Source organism: Muscardinus avellanarius (genome assembly GCF_963383645.1).
Source record: "Muscardinus avellanarius genome assembly, chromosome: 20".
In the NCBI taxonomy this organism is placed as follows: domain Eukaryota; kingdom Metazoa; phylum Chordata; class Mammalia; order Rodentia; family Gliridae; genus Muscardinus; species Muscardinus avellanarius.
The window spans coordinates 14004686-14025917 of record NC_137806.1 but is presented as its reverse complement, the minus strand read 5'-3'; the positions used below and the strand labels follow the sequence as shown (position 1 = coordinate 14025917).

At 39.6% G+C, this 21232-nt stretch overlaps 1 protein-coding gene across 1 annotated transcript; it reads left to right on the top strand.

Moving 5' to 3' along the window:
- Positions 1–8200: 8200 nt before the first annotated feature.
- On the top strand, positions 8201–9133 carry LOC308277803 (vomeronasal type-1 receptor 90-like; the record flags this gene model as incomplete). Its single annotated transcript, XM_080717197.1, has 1 exon — positions 8201–9133. One exon carries the CDS (start codon positions 8201–8203, stop codon positions 9131–9133), a length of 933 nt encoding a protein of 310 aa, XP_080573323.1.
- Positions 9134–21232: the final 12099 nt, after the last annotated feature.

The following is a 21232-nucleotide window of genomic DNA, read 5'->3' as shown; positions in this document are numbered from 1 at the left end:
GTTTTTAAACAACAAAAATAAAATAGGGGTGTACCTCAGAGGTCAAAATGCTCCTGGATTCAATCCTAATAATAATACTGTGAACTACTTGTATAACTAGCATTTTATATAGTTCTTTAAAAAGTAAATAAAAATCATTATAAGATTCCTTCTTATCGTGTTGCTTTTAGAAATACAGGCTTTACAAGTTGGGTTTAAAGGTAAAATACATAAACACTTAAAAGTTGGACAAGCAATCTATCTAAATTATTTTAAAACCTAAATTTTAATTAACTTTTAGATAGATTGCTTGTCCAAGTTGTCCTAAAACGCCTGCCTCCATGTGTTTCAGTGTTTCTTTTTGTGTGTGTGTGGTACTGGGAATGGAACCTAGGGGCATTCTACCTCTGAGCTATATCCTCAGCCCTATTTATATTCTTTATTTTGAAACAGAGTCTCACTGAGTCACGAAGGGCCTCACTAAGCAGCTGAGGCTGTCCACAAACTAAGATCCTCTTGTCTCGGCCTCCTAAATGCTGAGATTACAAATGTGCAATGTGCATCACCACACCTGGCTTAATCTGATTAGTTTTAAACTGTTTTTGTGCATATAATTTTAGTTACTTACCCAAATATACAGAGAGACTTATTCAATAATATTTTAATTGATTTATGGAGATATGATGTTTAAATTTCTTTTTTTTTTTGTGGTCCTGGGGTTCCTGGAAGCCCTTCTCCCTCCAGGTATGGTGGCACATGTTTGCAATCCAATAATTTGGGAGGTTGAAACAGGAGAATTGTGGCTCACGGCCAGCCTCAGCTACTTAGTGAGGCCCTTTACAACTCAGTGAGACCCTGTTTCAAAATAAAGAGTAAATAATAGGGCTGGGGATGTAGTTTAGAGATAGAATGCCCAGTACTGCCCCCCCCATAAAATGAATAATAAATAATAATAAATGCTGGTATGGTTGTGGAGTAGGAATTCTGATATATTTTTAGTGGTATTACAAATTAATGCAAGCACTTTGGAAATTGGGATGGAGGTTTATTAGAAGAATGGAAATGAACCTTCCATATGACCCAGTTGTATCACTCCTGGTTACCTACCCAAAAGAACTGAAATCAGACTATCATAGTAATGCATAGATATCTCTGTTTATAGCAGCATAATTTATAATAGCCAAAATATAGAACCAGACTAGGTGTCCACCAAAAGAGAATAGACTACAATACTGTGGGGTAGGCACAGAATAGACTTCTACTCAGCCATAAAAAAGATCAAAATTACATCATTTTTGAGGAAATGGAATGGAACTGGAGAACATTATACTGAGATTAGTCAGTAATAAAAAGTAAGAAATCAGATGTTCTCCCTAATATGCAGATGCTAGGGAGGAAAAGGGCCATAGGAGGAACTCCAAACGAGGAAGGATAAACTATAGATGAGCAAATAAGGTGACCTGAGGGGATTGGAAAGGGAGAGGAGGGAAATTCCTTAATATACATGATATGTATTCACAAAAAGATCAAAGTCAGTCATGAAGCCAAACATGAGAAGGAGCGAGGGGGAGAGAATGGGGTGGGAGGAAGGGAAGGGGTAATTGAGTGATGTGTGCATGTATGCCTCTACAATCTTGTACCCCATTAAGATGTATGACTACAGTGCACCAATAAAAAATTTAAAAAACCACAATTACTATTGGCACTAGGGGAAGTAGTTTAATACATCATAGAGCAGTGTGTGAAATAAACCTCTTCTTCCTTAAAGGCATAAAAATAACAAAATTAGGTCATTTGCCAGTGAATGGATAGAACTGGAGAATATGATGCTGAGATTAGTCAGTCACAGAAAGTAAACGGTCAGTTCTCCCGCATGTGTGGAAGCTAGGGAGAAATTGGTAAACAGGAAAGAGTTCAGAAAAAGAAGGAGAAACCTAGTGGTGTGATGAAGGGGACCTAAAAGGGAAGCGGGAGGGGGAAGGGAGACTTGGTTAAGGAAACACTTCAATGGATATGATATACATATGCAACGTTATCAGTGCCAACCAGAACGTCATGCTCAGGGAGGGTGAAGGAATGGAGTGGGTGCTGGGGAGGGCTCACTGAGTGCTGTGTGCGTATATTCCTCCATCGCTTTGAACATCATGATTATAAAGCACCAATAAGAAAAAAATATCAAAAAATGAAGACACAAAGCAAAACCTTTTATTCTGTGGATTTATACCCAGTCTAAATAATTTTAAATGCCAGAGTGAAACAGTACTTTTGTGATATAGCAACATTTGGAGCTTAAGTAGCAACATACCAGAAAACAAAGGGAAAACACATAATATTAATAGGTACAGAAAAAAATATTTTAAAAATTCCAATTACTTAAAGAAATTTCTTTTGTGCTGAGGATTATACCTAGGAGTATTTAATCACTGAACAAAGCCCCAGCCCTTTTTATTTATTTATTTTTTATTTTTATTTTTGGTGTTACTGGGGTTCTTGGAAACCCTTCTACTTCCGGTCTACACTCACAGACCTATTTTTATACTTTTTTAAATTTGGAAACAGGGTCTCTTAAGCCAGCGCGGTAGGCTTCAAACCTGCGGGATCCTCCTGTCTCCGCCTCCCAAGTGCAGGAATTACAAGTGTGCGCCACCCCGCCCGGTACCCTTTTTATTTTTATTTGCAAACTGGGTCTCACGAAGTTGCCGAGGACCATGCTAAATTTCTGGGGCTGTCTTCCAACCTGTGGTTCTTCTGTCTCGGCCTCCAAAATACTAGGAATACAGGTGTGAACCATCACATCAGGCTTCGAAAACACCTTTTATTTGACTTAGGTGAAAATCCTAAAATGTTGAGGATGGAAATCAAGGAATGGATGACCAGTAATATCAGCAAGCCAGGTGTTCCGTGTGAAACTGTACCAGGCAACAAAGTGCCTGACACACATAGGAGGGACGAACCCACAGACCCCAGGATTTCACAAAGTGCCAGGGATCTCTCACCCCAGAGCACATACAGCCAATGGGGCTAATTTGAACTTAGGATCAAAACCGAAATGTTTATTATTTATATGATTGAGAACTTTCCGGTCTTCACACTTATGTGTCAAGAGAACTTAGAGGAAAGTTTTGTTCCTATCTCTCCCCAGATCACTATTATCCAGGAATCGCATAAAAAAAATCATGGGACAGGTTAAATGTCCCACTGGGGACTCCAAGTTTCATACCTCCCCAGTGGTTTCTTGTCACCTTTCCAAAAAGACAATTGCAGGTGTGTAGAAAGATGAGCTCACAGCACCCTTTCTTTAAAACTGTGCCGGTGATTCACAGGTGACATCCAGTGCCTTCGGTTCATCTGGTAAGTGATACTCTATTCTACGGATGCAATGGGTGGGCGGGTGGGGCTTCTAGCATGGAATGGGAGGAGGCGAATCAGGGTGAATCACTCAACCCTTTGAGTGAGGGTTTTTGTGGCTTCAGAAGAGAGGTCCAGCTCTAACTCTATACAACCCAGATAACTGTTACTGAGATCAGAAAATTTCTTAGGATGTGTACTCTTTTACTATTGATCCTTAAAAACTAGCCATTTCTATCCCCAGGAAATACCAGCTATTTTTAAGGTTGCATTTATTTTTCTGGATTAAACAACATTCATTGACTAGCTATCTCAGTACTCAAGTTACATACTATTGAATTATTTTCTATGTCTTTTATTCCTATGTATAAATAAAAAAATTGATAACTTTCAATATCAGATTTTTTAAAGTATGCTCAGATTTGGTTCTCATCTCCATAAAGCAAATGTAACCCATATATATATATATATATATATATATATATATGACATATAATTTAATGAATAAAAAATAATTTTAGATACACTTGAGCCTAGCATTACAGAGCACATTTGTAATATCAGTAACTGTGGCTGAAACAGGAGGATCACAAGCTCAAGGACAGCTTTGGTAACTTAGTGAGACCCATTTTTTTTCTGTACTGGGGATGGAACCCAGGGGCATTTGACCTCCGACCTACACCCCCAGTCCTATTTTTTATTCTTTATTTTGAAATAATAAACTCACTGAGTTGCAAAGGGCCTCACTAAGTAGTAGCTGAGGCTGTCCTCGAGACACGATACTCTTGATTCAGCCTCCCAAATGCTGAGATTACAAGTGTGTGCCACCATGCCTAGCCAGTGAGACCTATTTTAAAAATAAAAATAAAATCAAGCAAGGTGTATAGCTATAGAATGCCCAGAGGTTCAAACCCAGATACAATGAAAAAAATACACTAGGAAAAAATGCTGCACACCACATCTCAGAGAGAGTGGACCCTCACATTACTGCCAAGTATCTGAAGCATTTCCTCCTGAAACCTTTCTTGTCCCATATTTAATTTTACAGATTAAGAATGAATGCTGTAGGCTGATAACCTGTACTCTGCCAGTTAGAAAATTTAAAATAGAAACCAAAGATGATGAGACTGTCATTACTTTTTTTTCTTCAGTATTGATGATTGACTAAATCTAAGGTTCGATTTCTTCCTCTGAGCTACATTCCCAGCTCTTTTTATTTGAAAACAAGGTCTTGCTAAGTTAGCTGACTCTTGCTAAGTTGCTGAGGCTGGCCTCAAATTTGAGGTCCTCCTGTATCAGCCTTCTAAGTGCTAAGCCATGGGCCAGAACATCTGCCTATATTGAATATAAAAAACAAACATAAAGTCAACTTTGTGAGGCACAACTGTAATCTCAGCACTTGGGAGGATGAGACAGGAGGATCACAAGTTTGAGGTCAGCCTCAGCAAGTTAGCAAGATCCTCAGTAACTTCACAAGACCCTGAAAAGAAAAATTAAAATAGGACTTGTGGTCTATATTTCAGAGGTAGAATGTACTTGGCTTCAATTCAAATACTAAAAATACGGGGTGAGGGAAGAACATGAATAAGACAGTTTTGAGGCTGGAGTGGAACGATTTAGCGAGATGCTCCTACTAAATAAAGAAGTAAAATAGGGCTGTGGGTGTAGCTCAAAGGAAAAAGGCCTTTGGGTTAAATTTCTAGTACCACCCCAAAGTAAATAAATAAGTGAACGTGCCAGTGGTTTCCTGTGTCTCACATCAAAATATACAGAAATCTAATTTCCAACAGGTGCATAGAAAAAAAGGCATTTCTGTGCAGTAATTTTATCTCTGTGCATGGTTAATTTTAAAATGCTCATTCCCATTACTCTAATAATGGATATGCCTGAAAGTCATTTTTTATAAGAGAAAAAGGTAGGGAAGATGAACTGCATCCTGCCCTGATCTGTGTGCTGGTTTTTTTTTATTTATTCAAATTACAGCTTTTCATGAACATGCATGTGCAGAAAATGTAAACCTACAGCTTATTCTTTCTTATTTCGTGTGTCTTGTATTGGGGATTGAACCCAGGGACATTCTACCTCTGAGTTATTCTCCCAGCTATTTTTTAGTTTGTGTCAAGTCTCTTTGAGGGTGACTTATTTTCTCTAGTATAGAAACTGCGTATAAACTTCTTTTTGGTTTGGAGCAACAGGCATCATCTTTGCATCCTTACTCTTGAGAGCAATATTTGGGGAAACTATAAGATCACCCTGCTATTGGCAGAGACGTTCTGTTTCATCCTCCAGTCTCCTAGACTGTGTTATGGTGAGCAGGAGGAATCTTTGTTATGAAGTGACATTCTGGGCAATTTCTTCTATTATTTCTTTTTGAAGGGTTCCTATTCATCAAAATGCATTCTAATAAACATGGGCCATCATCACAGAAATGGTTTCATACCTTTCTTTGTAGAACATGTAGCATAATATTTAAGTCATATGTGTTTGCTACGTATGATTTACTGACACAGTGGTGTGGGATCCAAAGTAAAGACATAGACTGATCGCTGTAGATGTGTTTGCTGTGGACTTTTTTGCCACTGAACACACTGCTCTCTTATCTCCAATCTGGAGAAAGGAGTTCATTTGTTAGTGGTTCTACTACAGCATTTTATCTTCAGAAAAATAAGATTTTTTTTCAGTGTTTTGAACTAATGTTGCATTGAATCCATGATTTTCTGAATATCATTCCAAATTCATGACTCCTCCATAAACCTGCTTTTCCAAAAATATGTAGACTTACAGAGTTGCTGTTATTAAAGTAGATTTGAGCTGGGCATGGTGGCACATGCTTGTAATCCCCGTGCTTGGGAGGCAGAGGCAAGAGAATCGTGCAGGTTTGAAGCCAGCCTCACTGGCGTAAGAGATCCTGTTTCCAAATAAAAACAAAAAATAGGTGTCTGGGAGTGTTGCCTGGAGGAAATAGGATTTTCAGTAACCCCAGTACCACAAAAGAAGTAGATTTGAAAATAATGTCATTCAAGACTCTCATTTAACTGATTGAAACATATTGCTTGACCAATTTTCTATACTACACTTTTGTTTGCTCCAGTTTTTTTAAATTTATTTTTTATTTATTTTTTTGTGGTACTGGGGTTCCTGGAAGCCCTTCTTCCTCCGGGCTATACTCCCAGACCTATTTTATATTTTTGAAACAGGGTCTCTTACGCCAGCACGGCTGGCTTCGAACCTGCGCGATCCTCCTGTCTCCGCCTCCCAAGCGCGGGGATTACAAGTGTGCGCCACCACGCCCGGCCTCAGTTTTTTTTTTTTTTTAAATGAATGAAACATAATTAAAGCAAAGTCTCAATTTTACTGAAATGGCACGAGAGAAGGTAACTTCCGGGCCTACTAAATGTTATTTATAAATGCTATGTTTCTTGTTTAAAGTTGCTCTTTGAAAACTTCAACACCATATATTTTATCTTGATTGAAATAATAAATCATACCAGGCGTATGACATGTGGCATCTTACAGAGTAACACGGCTTTGGACTTCTGACCAGGTGTGAACTATAGCCTTGGAATTACCTTTGACTAAGATCTGCATAATTAGTCTGGTAGCAAATATTCCAGAATAAATAAAAATAAGTTAACTGAATACTGTCAAACCTATTAAGATTTCCTGTTTTCCAGGTCTGTTTTTTCTTTGTTGATAGGGGGTACCTTAGATTGAACCCAGAAATTTCTACCTTGGAGCCACACCCCCAGATCCATTTTATATTTTATTTAAAACAAGGATTCACAAAGTTAGTGAGGGTCTCATACAGTTCATGAGACTGGTCTCAAAACCTGAGATCCTCATGTATCAGCCCCCCAAGTACAGAAATTACAAGCATGTGCCACCATATCTGGCCCATGTTTTTCCTTTTAATACAATGTTCCTAGATTGAATTCACCAAAAAGTCTAGAGCTCTTTGTATATTCCTGACAATTAATTAAAATGACAGATGAAAATAATTATAATTATTTTATTTTTATCACCCTAGCCCCTAAAAATTCAGGATGAAACTTTTCTATAATATACATTTTGTTGTTGTTGGTGGTGGTGGTGATGGTGGTGGAGGAAGTGGTGGTGGTGATGTGTACATGTGTCCTGTTAATTAAATCCAGGTGTACTCTGTCTCTAAGATATAGCTTCAGTCCTTCTTTTATTTTTTATTTTGATACAGGATCACACTATGTTTTCCAAGATGAACTCAAACTTGCAGTCCTCTTGCCTCACCTTCCCAACTTGCTGGGGTTACAAGTGTGCACCTGTGTGTCTTAAATTATAAATTTTTAAGTACAGGAAAAAGTTACTTTGGGATACCAGCAATGATATATATATAATCTTGTCATGATTTGGATGTGATAGCTAAATGGAAAGGGAGAGAGGGCTTCCAGAGGGTATTAGGGAAGTTTGAGGCGTGAAGGGAAAAAAGTCCATTGAGATGAATCCACAAATGCTCCTGGTGGCAGCAGTGTTGATTGAAATTGATCAAAGCAACACTGGGCGTGGTGGCGCACGCTTGTAATCCCTGTGCTTGGGAGGCAGAGACAGGAGGATTGTGCAGGTTCGAAGCCAGCCGCACTGGCTTAAGAGACCCTGTTTCCAAGTTTTAAAAAAAGTATAAAATAGATCTGGGAGTGAAGTCCAGAAGTAGAAGGGTTTCCAGGAACCCCAGTACCACAAAAAAGAAAGGAAAAAAGAAAGAAAGAAAGAAAGAAAGAAAGAAAGAAAGAAAGAAAGAAAGAAAGAAAGAAAGAAAGAAAGAAATCAAAGCATTAATATTGATGTTATTTTTTTTGCTTTTCTTCCAAGACATTTACCACATGACTCTTTGCTTCATAAGATGCAAACAGCCAACAAACAGCATGGTATCATTAACTTAAGGCATACCTTTTTCTCTGAAGTTGGAATTGGGATGTTGGGCAATGCCATCCTTCTTCTATTCCACATTGTCAAGTTCCTTTCCAAGCTCCGGCTCAAGCCCACAGATGTGATCATTGCTCTTTTGCCCCTAATCCACCTGCTGATGCTGCTCAACATGGGCATCATAGCTGCAGACATGTTTGAGTCTCGGGACTTTTGGGATGACCTCAAATGCAAATCACTTGCCTACTTGTACAGGTTTCTGAGGGGTCTGTCCATTTGTGCCACCTGCCTACTGAGTGTCCTCCAGGCCATCACCCTCAGCCCCAGAAGCTCCTGTTTGGCAAAGTTCAAACACAAATCCCCACACCACAGCCTGAGTTCCCTTCTTTTGCTCTGGGTTTTCTATATGTGTTTCAGTGCTCACTTCGCAATCTCCATTGTGGCCAATCTCAATGTGACCACACAGAGTCTAACACTTCTCACTGAATCCTGTGCTATTTTACCCGTGAGTTACTTCCTTGGGCGATTATTCTCCATGTTAGGCATATTTCGGGATGTGACCATTATAGGGCTCATGGTGCTCTCAAGTGGGTATATGGTGGCTTTCTTGTTCAGGCATAAGAGACAGTTCCAGCATCTTCACAGCAACAGCCTTTCTCCAAAAGCATCCCCAGAGCAAAGGGCCACCCGGAATATTCTTCTGCTCATGAGTTTCTTCGTGTTTATGTACTGTTTGGACTGCATTGTCTCCTCCTCGAGAATTATGTGGAAAAATGACCCAATTTGTCGTTCTCTGCAGATCATGGTGGCCAATGGCTATGCCACATTTAGTCCTTTGATTTTCATTAGTACTGAAAAACAAATTCTTAACTTTTTCAAATCTTTCTATGGGAAGACAGTGAATGCTTAATTATTACATGATGGAGAAATTCTCTTAGTGAAGACACATGTAGTGTTGTATCCCTATAACTCAACACTTCAGAGGCCGAGACATGAGGATTACAGATTTGAGGCCCGCCTCAGCAAAATAAAGAAAGAATAAAATGGGCTGGGGGTATAGCTTGGAGGTAGAAAGCCCTGCAACCCATACATACAACTAAGAGAAAAACTGTTAATGAACCAATGCACAGAATTACAACAATTTATCATAGCACATAAGAAATACACACTACACCTCAATATGATATATGGTTACAATGCACCAATAAGGCGTATTTTAATCCAGACATGGTGGCATACACCTGTAACACCAGTACTTGGGAGGGTGAAACAAGAATTGCAGGTTCAAGGGCAACCTTAGCAACCAAGCAAGACACTCATCAACTTAGTGATACTCCAAATAAAATGCATAAATAAATGAAAAGAACTTGGCATGCAGCTTAGAGGTATAATGCACCTGTGTTCACTCCCAATACCAAAAACAAAAAAGGAAGAAAAAAGAGAAGGAAAAGAAGGGCTGGGCTGGTGTTGCACCCTTGTAATCCCAGCATTTGGGAGGTTGAGTCAGGAGGATCGAGGTTCACGGTTTCATAATGAAAACATCATTTGGCAATTGGAAATTGTACAGATGTAAGCATATATAAGCAGACATTACTCTGGTAGTTTGATTTTTATTATTTTGGGTAGATACCCAGAAGTGGTATTGCTGGGTAATATAGTAGGTTCATTCTCATCCTTCTGAGGATCCTCCACAGTTTTCCAAAGTGGTTCTACTAATTTGCAACCCCACCAACAATGTATCAGAGTTCCTACTTCTCCACATCCAGCGCGTGTGTGTGTGTGTGTGTGTGTGTGTGTGTGTGTGTGTGTGTGTGATGTAACCCAGGGGCATTCAACCTCCAAGTTATACCCCCAGTCCTATTTTTTATTCTTTATCTTGAAATAAGATATCACTAAGCTGCAGAGGCCTCACTAAGTAGCTGAGGCTATAAGCAAAACATGATCCTCCTGTCTCAGCCTCCCAAATGCTAAGATTACAAGCATTCACCAGCATACCTGGCTTGTTGTTTGTGTTTTTAATGATTGCCATTATAATTGGGGTTAGGTAAAATCTCAAGGTAATTTTGATTTGTATCTCTCTGCTAATGGTGTTGAACATTTTTTTCTTACATTTATTGGGCATTTGCATTTCTTTTGTGAAGTGTCTAATTAGTTCACTTGCCTATTTTTGTGTGTGTAGTACTGGGGATGGAACCCAGGGGCTTTCCTACCTCCAGGCTATACTCCCAGTTATATTTTATACTTTATTTGGAAACAGGGTCTCACTGAGTTGCTGAGAGCCTCACTAAGTGGCTGAGGTTGGCTTTGAACCTGCGCAATGCTCCTGTCTCAGCCTCCCAAGCGCGGGGATTACAAGCGTGCGCCACCACGCCCAGTTTCCCATAGACTTTTGTCTTTGTACAAAATGATCTCCTGTGACCTACTCATAACATTGTGTTATACAATTTCCATTTTATTGATACTCATTTCTGTTGAAGTCAAGTACTGTTCAATGTCCCCAAATCCTCCTCACAAGAGATGACTTTTCTCAGCCTCCCTTGCCATGTCTTAGAAGTCATGAGACTGAGTTCTAGCTGTTGAAGTATGCAAGTGGTCTCTCTGTTACTACTTCCTGCCGAGTCCCCCAAAATGTGCCACTCAAAATTCCTCTCATGAGCCAGAAGCAGGGAATGAGGATTGACAGAGCCATGAGCCCTCCGACTCCCGGCCCTTAGACATCATTAGAGCCAGCTCTCCAGAGTAACCTTTCTCCCACATCTCATATTGAGCAGCAATTGAGAAATGAACTGTTGCATGTTAAGCAACTGAAATTTGCAAGCTTTTCTTGTCTTGCAGCCAGAAGGTACTTGAATAGAAATGAGAATAAACCACATGCAGAGACTTACCGACTAAAACAGGAGGCAAGTCTCTGAAGGTCCTTCAACTGGATGGGTCAGACACATGAACTTCAGCCTAATCGCCAATGTTTTTATATTATGCAAGGTTAAGGAACTTACATATTTTAGCTATAGATAACAATTAAATGAATAAGATAATCCCTGAATAGCCCCCACTCCTTGCTGCTGGAACACCCTGAAACACAGTAAGTCAATTAACAGACATTTACCAGCACCTAAGAGTTCCGCATGCCAGGAACTGGGAAGCGAGTGATCTGTGCTCTCTGGCCATTCTTCACAGAGTGAGAGAGGACCATGCTGCCTTTGAAGCGCACATGTTGCAAATGAACTAATGTGTGGTCCCAGGCACTTCGCTGAGTATCAGTTGCTTTGATCGTATCCAAAGCTGGCAGAAATAGAACAGCTCAGTGTATCATGGCTTAGATGGCAGTGTGAGCTCTACTGGTCGCTTAAGGGGACACAAAGGCAAAATAGTCAAATCTGGAATATTTGGTTAAGGTGGGTTCAATGGCTGAGTAGGAGTTTACCAAGAGCACCCACAATCCAGGAAAACCAGAGGTGCCCACACTTGTATCCACATCACACAGAAAAGAAAGTGACAGAGTGTGTTGTGCGTGTGCGTGTGTGTGTGTGTGTGTGTGTGTGTGTGTGTGTGTGTGTGTTACTGGGGATTGAACTGAAGAGAATTCTACCACTGAGCTACAACCCCAAACATTTTATTTATTATGTTTTTTGAAACAGTGTCTTAAAAGTTTGCTGAGCGTCTCCCTGTGTTGCTCAGGCTGGCCTCAATCCTGTGATCCTTGTGTCTCACTGGCATGTGGTACCAGGTCCAGCTCTTCAAGTGATCTTTTGCCTCCCTACCTTAACTAGAGACAGAGTTTGTGCAAGGAAGGGGCAGTCAGGATGGGCTTCTTTGTATGACTATGGAATTTATCCACACAGCTGCCATGATCCTTGTATATCCTGCAACCTAGGAGGCCTAGACAAAGATGAAACTGGGGCTGAGATACAATTAAACTCAGCTCACCAAGCCAGGCACCCAAACATAGGTTTTTTACAGGAGGAAGGAGCACCTTCCCCAAAGCACCCAAGGTGCCATGTGGTCTAACAGGAGCCCTTTCTATCCCCTATAGAAACTATTTTCACATAGATCTCACAAAATTCTTGCAGCTTCATGAACTAGGGATTGTGAGCATCATATTACAGATGAAGAAATGAGAAAAGAGAACTCCTCAAGGGCCAGGGCTAGAAGAACCCAACAGGATTATTGAACATTTGGCCTGTGACAATCTCCTTATTTTCTTATTTTGTTATATTGGTGATTGAACTCAGGGGCATTCTACATCTTAGCCACACCCCAACCCTATTTTTTTTTATTTTTTTAAAATAAGGTCTTAGCCAGGTGTGGTGGTACATGCTTGTAATCCCAGCTTTTGGGAGGCTGAGACAGGAGGATCACCATTCGTGGCCAGCCTCAGATACTTACTGACACCTCAGATACTTACTGAGGCCCTTTGAAACCCTGTTTCAAAATAAAGAATAAATAAATAGAGCTGGGGGTGTAGCTCAGAGGTACAATGTGCCTGGGTTCCATCCCCAGTATTAAAAAAAAGAGTCTTGCTAGGTTGCCAAGGCTGGCTGCAAACCTGCCATCCAAGAATTGAGATTACAGATGTGTGCCACCATGCTTGGCACTACAAGATCTTCTTCATCCAAAGAAACACAGGGTTGACATGTACAAGTGGCTTACTGTGGACATTACATTACAAACATACATTTTAAAATGTAATGCTATCATTTTATCATTTTATTTCTATCATTATTATAATATTTCTATCATTATTTCTATCATTATTATAATTTTTCTATATTAATAACATTTTTAAAAACCTTGCTACTTGCCAGTTATGGTGGCTTACACTTGTAATCCAGCATTTCGGAGGCTGAGACAGGAGGATCACAGTTCACAGACAGCCTCAGCTACTTAGTGAGGCCCTCTACAACTTAGTGAGACCTTGTTTAAAACAAATAATAAAAAATAGGGCAGGGGGTGTAGATCTGTGGTCAAATGCCCCTGTGTTCCATCCCCAGACCCACAAAATAAAAAGTAGGGCTGAGGGTGTAGCTCAGAGGTAGAATGCCCAATGATTTCCATCCCAAGCACTGCCAAAATAAATAAAATTTAAAGAATACAATAAAACAAATGTTAAGTAGCTTTCTAAAAGTTCTAGAAACTATGTCAGCAGATAGGTCAAGACTCTGGAGGCAGGAAAACATTACAGAAGTCTTAGGTATGGATCTGGTGCTGTCTGGTGTCAAGTGTGAAGCTCAGTACTGGAAACAAGGAAGGATCATCAAACAGAGGTGTGCATTGGTGATTAGATAGATAGATAGGTAGGTAGGTAGGTAGGTAGAAAGATAGATAGATAGATGATAGATAGATAGATAGATAGATAGATAGATATAGATGATAGATAGATGATAGGTAGATAGATAGATGATAGATAGATAAATAGATGATAGATAGATAGATAGATAATGATAGATAGAGACAGTGACAGTAGTCAGGTGTTCTAGAAATTCTGGAGGAGGGATGAGGAGATATAACTGCAGAACTAAGGAGGTTAGGGCCAACTCTTGAAGGAGTCCTTATCTCATAGGCAGGAGAGGGATTTTGACAGCTAAGCATCAACATGATGAACAATGTGTTTTAAAAATTTTTTGAGCAGGAGCCTGGTGTTGTGGTGCCCCACACCTATAATCTCAGTACTGAGACAAGAGGATTGGAGGTTTGAGGCTGGCCTCAGCAACTGAGCCTATCAGCAACCTAACAAGACTCTTTCAAAACAAAACAAAATATAAAAGGGCTGGGCATGTAACTTTGGGGTAGGATTACTCTTGGTTTGGTTCCCCATGCCAGAACCAATGCCAGTGATAATAATAACAGTGATAGCAATTCATCAGTGGAAACATAACTGTGGATGATGATGATATTAGATAAGATGGGTAAAGTGTTCAGTGTTCCGTGTTCTACACTTATTGCCTGGATTCCCAGACCAGACTAGTAGAACAGCAGCTTACCACTGAAACAGAAGCAGGGACTCCTGAAAAGTTGTTCATATCTATAATCCCAGCTGCCTACAGTAGTGCTTGATACTGTTTAATTTTTATATATTTCCTTGTTAATGCTGAAATACTGAATACTGAACCAATGGTATTTTACTTTAAGCAAATCCCGCAGCCCTCTAACTGGTTTTTAAAATATATATATATATTTTTAATTTTGAAACAGGGTAACACTCAGTTGCTGAGCTTGCCTTAAACTTAAGAGTGGCTTAGTTTTAACTTATTTGTTTTCCACATGTGTCTAAATGATAATACTGTCTCTCTAGGTCACGATCTCCAGAGAGAATCAGGTAAAAATAAGAAGGGGGTGACATGGTTACTGAGGACTCCCTGGATCTAGGCTCCCCAGGGACCTTTCTGTCATTTCCTAGACAATAAAATCACAGGCCTAAAGAGAGATGAGCTCAAGACACGCTTTCTGTGAATCTGCAGATTCATCTCAGGTGCTTGGAGTCCTCCTGCCTCATCTGTCTGCGTGACGGGCTCTGCATCCATAGTGCAGAATGAGGGGGAACCTGGGGTCCTGGGTAGAAGAAGGAGAAAGATGGGGCTCATTAGCGAGGTCTCAGCAGCTATGGAAGAGACACCCAGCTCTAACAAGTTGTGCCCAGTGCAGAGGATTGGGCTCTGTTTAGGGCAATGAGGATGCTTTTCCTTGGATATCTAGATATTAAAATTAGTTATTTTTATAGAAAATATGAACTGACTTCAGGTTTGTACTTCTTTTTCTTTTTTTAAATATTTTTATTGGTGCATTATATTCATACATCATATTGGGGTAAAAAAAACTTATGTGTTGTACTTATTTTTCTGAATCAAATACCTGTCATTGGACAAATCAGTCCTCAAGTTAATTGTAATATGTTTTCTAGAGATTTTAACCAGCTTTAAATCCTTTACATATGATCAGGGAATTGTTGAATTTCATTTTCACAATTTTATGCTCAGATTTGCTCCTGTCATCTTCATAAATTAAGCAGAGCTAGTAATGGTATGTGACTTCTATAGTTTGAGCAATGAAAAAACAGTTACAAGCCAGGCATGGTGACACATGCCTGTAATCCTAGTATCTGGGAGGCTGATGCAGGAGGGATGCAGGTTTAAGGCCACAGTGTGTTAATTTAGCACACACTTATCATAAATTTTATCTATGATAAAAGGGTCTGGGATGTAGCTTATAGACAAAACTACCCTGGGTTTTAATCCCTGGTGCCAAAAATAAGAGACAGGGAGAGAGAGAGAGAGAGAGAGAGAGAGAGAGAGAGAGAGAGAGAGAGAGAGAGAGAGAGAGAGAGAGAGAGAGAAATAATATAGTGCTGAAAAAGTTGCAAATACATTATTTTCCAAAACAAGTAATTATGGTTATTTATCCCATCAATATAATTCCACTAATTTGGAAGAAAGACTATTGATATTGGTTCCCAGTGATCTTTTCCAAGTTACTGAGGCTGGCTTCAAACCTGAGATCCTCCTGCCTCTGTTTTCCAAGTACTTGGATCACAGGTGTGTGTCATGACACCTGGCTCTTTTGTCCCATTGGATCATGCTGGTCGCACAGGATTGTCCTTTAGTTCAAGAATAGTAGAATAGCTGGGTGTGGTAATGCACACTTGTAATCCCAGCGCTTGGGAGGCTGAGACAGAAGGATTGCACAGCTACTTAGTGAGGCTCTCAGCAACTTAGTGAGACCCTGATTCCAAATAAATTATAAAATAGGTCTGGGAGTATAGCCCAGAGGTAGAAAAGTTCCTGGGTTCCATCCTTAGTAACACACACACACACACACACACACACACACACACACACACACACACAGTAGAATACAGGATGTTTCAAGTGAGTGCTTCCTTGAGTCACATAATAAAGATACCTAACTGTGATGGCCTTCTTCTGAGAGTACCCAGGACATCGCTATTGGCTCTTATCAAGGAAGACTCAGATTTCTTTGTAACATTTCTTGCTATGAATGTGTTTTATTTTCCTAATGTTCTCCAATACCCTGTCCTTCCTCCTTCTCAAGGTACCCTCTGAAAATGTGATCTATTTCAGACATTCATGTTTCTTTCTTATTGATTTTTTTTGGGTGGAGAGGGTAGTAGGAATTGAATTTAGGGACATTCTACCTCTGAGCATCACACCAGCCCTATTTTATTTTTTATTTTGAAGCAGAGTCTCACTAGGTGGTTGAGGCTGGCCTTGAACATATGATCCTTCAGTCTTGGCTCCCAATGCACTGGTAATACAGGTGTGTATCACTGCTACCAGCTTCTCTGTGACTTTATTTATAGAAGGTTGAGACTCTCTGAGGCAGCTTGCTTTCCCTAGTGCTCTGTGACTTAAGTTCTTAGAACACTAGGTGGGCCTGCCAACAATGCAGGTGTCACTCTAAGGGATACAGTTAAAGAGGGTCTCACTCATTACCGTGCTGCTGGCACAGCACCTCTGTTCTGCCCTGATCTGCTAGACCATGCTGTGCCAGGCAGGGACATCAGGATGAAGTGCAGGAGGAGAGAAGACAGAACTAACAGAACATCTCTCAGCTTCTGTTCCTCCAGGGTTGTTCATTGTTCACAACCTCAGAATATGTGTTCGTTCTCTCCCTCCCTCTTCTCTCTCTCTCTCTCTCTCTCTCTCTCTCTCTCTCTCTCTCTCTCTCTCTCTCTCTTTCATTTATTTTTCTTTTTCCCTTCCTCCATTTATTTATTTATTTATTTATTCATTCATTTATTTATTTATGGTACTGTGGATAAAACCCAGGGGCATCCTAGCTCTGAGCTACAGCCCTAGCCCTTTTTTTTATTCTTTATTATGAAACAGGGTCTCACTGAGTGGCAAAGGGCCTCACTAAGTAGCTGAGGCTGTCTGAAAACCACAATCCTCCCATCTTAGCGTACCAAATGCTGGGATTACAAGCGTGCGTCATAATGCCCAGCTGCATGCTTGCTTGCTTGCTTGCTTCCTTCCTTCCTTCCTTTCTTTCTCTCTTTCTTTCTTCTTTTTCTGTAGTATTGAGGACTGAACCCAGGGGCATTCCAACCCTGAGCTATGCTCCCTAGTGTCCTTTTTGTTTTATTTTATAAATTTTAAAATACAATGCCTGGCCAGGCGTGGTGGCGCACGCTTGTAATCCCCTCGCTTGGGAGGCAGAGACAGGAGGATTGCTCTGGTTCAGAGCCAGCCTCGCTGGCTTAAGAGACTCTGTTTCCAAATAAAAATATAAAAACGAGGTCTGGGAGTGTAGCCTGGAGGTAGAAGGGCTTCCAGGAACCCCAGTACCACCAAAAAATAATAAATACATAAGAAAAAAATACAATGCCTGGATTAGAATGTGCTTTCTTATATAATAATTTATTAAAAGAGATACTGCTACACACTTTCACTTATAATACTTACACATAAATGCTAAACAGAGATAATTCGTGTATTTGTTTCACTGACAGTTATTCATGGTCCACAAAGTTTGGGAACTGTCAGGTGATTATGGCCATGTTTTCTGTGGCCTCTCTTGGCATTCCATGGGTACTAATAGACTGGATACTCATGAATGCATCAAAATGTACCACTTTCTTTACTTCTCTATAAAAACATAAACTTCTGTGCTCTTTTTTTGATACGAGGAATGGAACCCACTATCCTCAGTAATTTAGTGAGGTCCCCAGTAACCTAGTGAGACTGTTTCAAAATTTAAAAAATAGGCTTGGAGGTGTACCTCAGAGGTAAAATATTCTTATACCCTCAATCTTCAGATGATAATTGTTTGAATATGTGACTGGAAACATATTATATATTATGCCTCTATTAAATATAAGGCTTGAATCAATAAGATTATATATATTTTGCAGATAAATATTAGCAATTTTTTGTACAATTTATATACTGGGGCCTCATGAGACTGAAGAAATATCTTTTTTTCTTTTTAACTTGGAGGACCCATGACAGTTTAAAAATCGTATGAAGTTCCAGTTTTCAGGGTAGTGTAGGATACTTGCCTTTGAAATAAAAAAATATAATATGACCTTAATTCTGGTGTGTGTGTGTGTGTGTGTGTGTGTGTGTGTGTGTGTGTGTGAGAGAGAGAGAGAGAGAGAGAGAGAGAGAGAGAGAGAGAGAGATTTTTTACTTAGGAGTACATCCCTAGCCTTTTTTATTTTTTGTTTTGTCTGTCCTATAACCTGTGATCCTACTATCTCAGCCTCCTAAATACTGGAATCCTAGGTACACCACCACATTGGGCTTTATTCATGTGTGTGTGTGGGGGGGGGGGGTTACTGGGGATGGAACCTAGGGGCATTTTACCCCTGAGCTATAACCACAGACCTATTTTTATTTTAAAACAGAGTCTCACCGAGTTGAAAAGGGCCTTGCTAAGTAGCTGAGGCTGTCTGTGCACTGTGATCCTCCGGTTTCAGCCTCCTGGGTTACAAACATGTGACACCATGCCCAGCTTGATTGAATTTTAATTATGGTTATATTTAAAACTCTGATTCCACATGCCTAAGAGGATAAAAAATAGCATACGCTTATGCTAATTGATAATGAAATTTTGCTCACATGGACTAGTTATCCTGACATAAAGACAGAAAACACATGAGATACAGTTATCTTGAAGAAGTGAGTTTACAGTTATACTAAAGTAAGTAATCTCAACACAATTGGTAAACATATCTTATTTTGGTAATTCATTTATTTTCTCTCTTTTTGCAGAGACAGAGCTGATCAGTTATTAAAAAACTGCATTAGGTGTTCCAAGCCACATGTATGATGAACTGCATAATAATAAAAATGATAGCAACCATTTCTGTAGAGATCAAAGTGTGCCAAAACCACTTCCATGTTTGGTGCATATATGTAAACTTTATTACATAACATATTTAGTATATAAAATATATCTGTATGTATTTTATAGATTAGATGACTCCAGCTAATGAGGGTAGAAAACTCAAAATCACAGACCTTATAAAGGGTATATCATAGATCACAGCAAGTCTGAACTCAGTGCACACGCTGATCAACATTTACTCTGTTCATATATGAAGTATAAGGATCACAGGTTCGCCACCAGCCTCATCCACTTAGTGAGGCCCTCTGCAACTTAGTGAGATCCTGTTTCAAAATAAAGAATAAAAAATAGGGCTGTAGCTGTAGATCAGATTTAGAATAACCCTGGGTTCAATCCTCAGTTCCAGAAAAAATAAATATAATATATATGGAGAGGGAGGGAGGGAGGGAGGGAGGGAGGGAGGGAGAGAGAGAGAGAGAGAGAGAGAGAGAGAGAGAGAGAGAGAGAGAGACACCAAGGAATAAACATGACCAAGGAGGTAGAAGACCTCTACAAAGAAAATTTAAAACACTGAAAAAAGAAATCAAAGAAGCTCTTAGAAGATGGAAGATTCTTCCATGTTCATGGATTGGCAGAATAAATATCATTAAAATGGCCATCCTTCCAAAAGTGATCTACAGATTTAACACAATGCACATTAAACTATCAAGATCATTCCTCAGAGACATAGAAAAATCAGTCCTTCAATTTATCAGGAATAACAAAAAGCCCAGAATAGCCAAGGTAGTTCTCAGCAACAATAACCATGCAGGAGGAATCACAATACCTGACTTTAAAGTACACTACAAAGCCATTGTAATAAAAACAGCTCAGTACTGGCAAAAAAAAAATACATAGACCAATGGAGCAGAATAGAAGACCCAGAAACAAGTCTGCACACTTTCGGCCAATTAATTTTTGACAAAGGGATCAAAAACATACACTGGAAAAAAGATAGCCTCTTCAACAAATGGTGTTGGCAAAACTGGTTAACCCTATGCAGAAAATTGGAAATTAATCCCACTTTCTCACCCTGTATAAAAGTCAATTCAAGATGGATCAAAGACTTGGAAATTAAACCAAAGACCTTAAAGCTCCTTGAAGAGGGCCTAGGTCCAACACTGCAACACATAGGCACAGATAAACACTTTCTCAACAAGACCCCAAAGGCACAACAAATTAAAAGGAGATTCAATACGTGGGATTGCATTAAACTTTAGAGCTTCTGTTAAGCAAAGGAAACTGACAAGAACCTCAATTAAGAGCCAACAGAATGGGAGAAGATTTTTGCCACCTACACCTCTGATAGAGGACTGATATCTAGACTATAGAGAGAACTCAAGAAACTCAACACTAAGAAAACAAAGTATCCACTAACAAAATGGGCAAGTGAACTAAATAGACACTTTACAAAAGAAGAAATTAAAATGGCCAATAAATGTATGAAAAAATGCTCAACATCACTGGCAATCAGAGAGATGCAATTCAAAACTACCCTGAGATTTCTCCTAACTCCAACTAGAATGGCAATCATTCAAAACACAAACAACAACAGATGCTGGCAAGGATGTGGAGAAGTGGGAACTCTAAAACATTTTTGGTGGGATTGCAAATTAGTGCAACCACTGTGGAAAACAGTATGAAGAATCCTCAGAAGAATGGGAACAAATCTACCACTTGATCCAGCAATACCACTTCCAGGTATCTACCCAAAAGGAAGGAAACCAAACTACCAAATTAATGCATGTGTATCTATGTTCATAGCTGCACAATTCACCATAGCCAAACTATGGAATCAGCCAAGATGTCCATCAACAGATGAATGGATTACAAAACTGTGGGATATGTACACAATGGAATTGTACTCAGCAATTTAAGAAAACCTCAATTACATCATTTTCAGGGAAATGGATGGAACTGGAGGACATTATGCTAAGTGAGATTAGTCAGTCACTAAAAATAAGAAATCAGATGCTTTCCCTAAAATGTGAGAGTTAGGGAGAAATGGGTCATAGGAGGAACTCTAGATGAAAAAGGAAATCCTATAGAGGAGCAAGCAAGACATCCTAAAGGAGGAGAAAGGAGTGGGGAAGAGGAAAATCTCTAAAACACACTTTGTACTTAAACATATCGAAGTCGACCACTAAGCTGTGCAAGGGAAGGA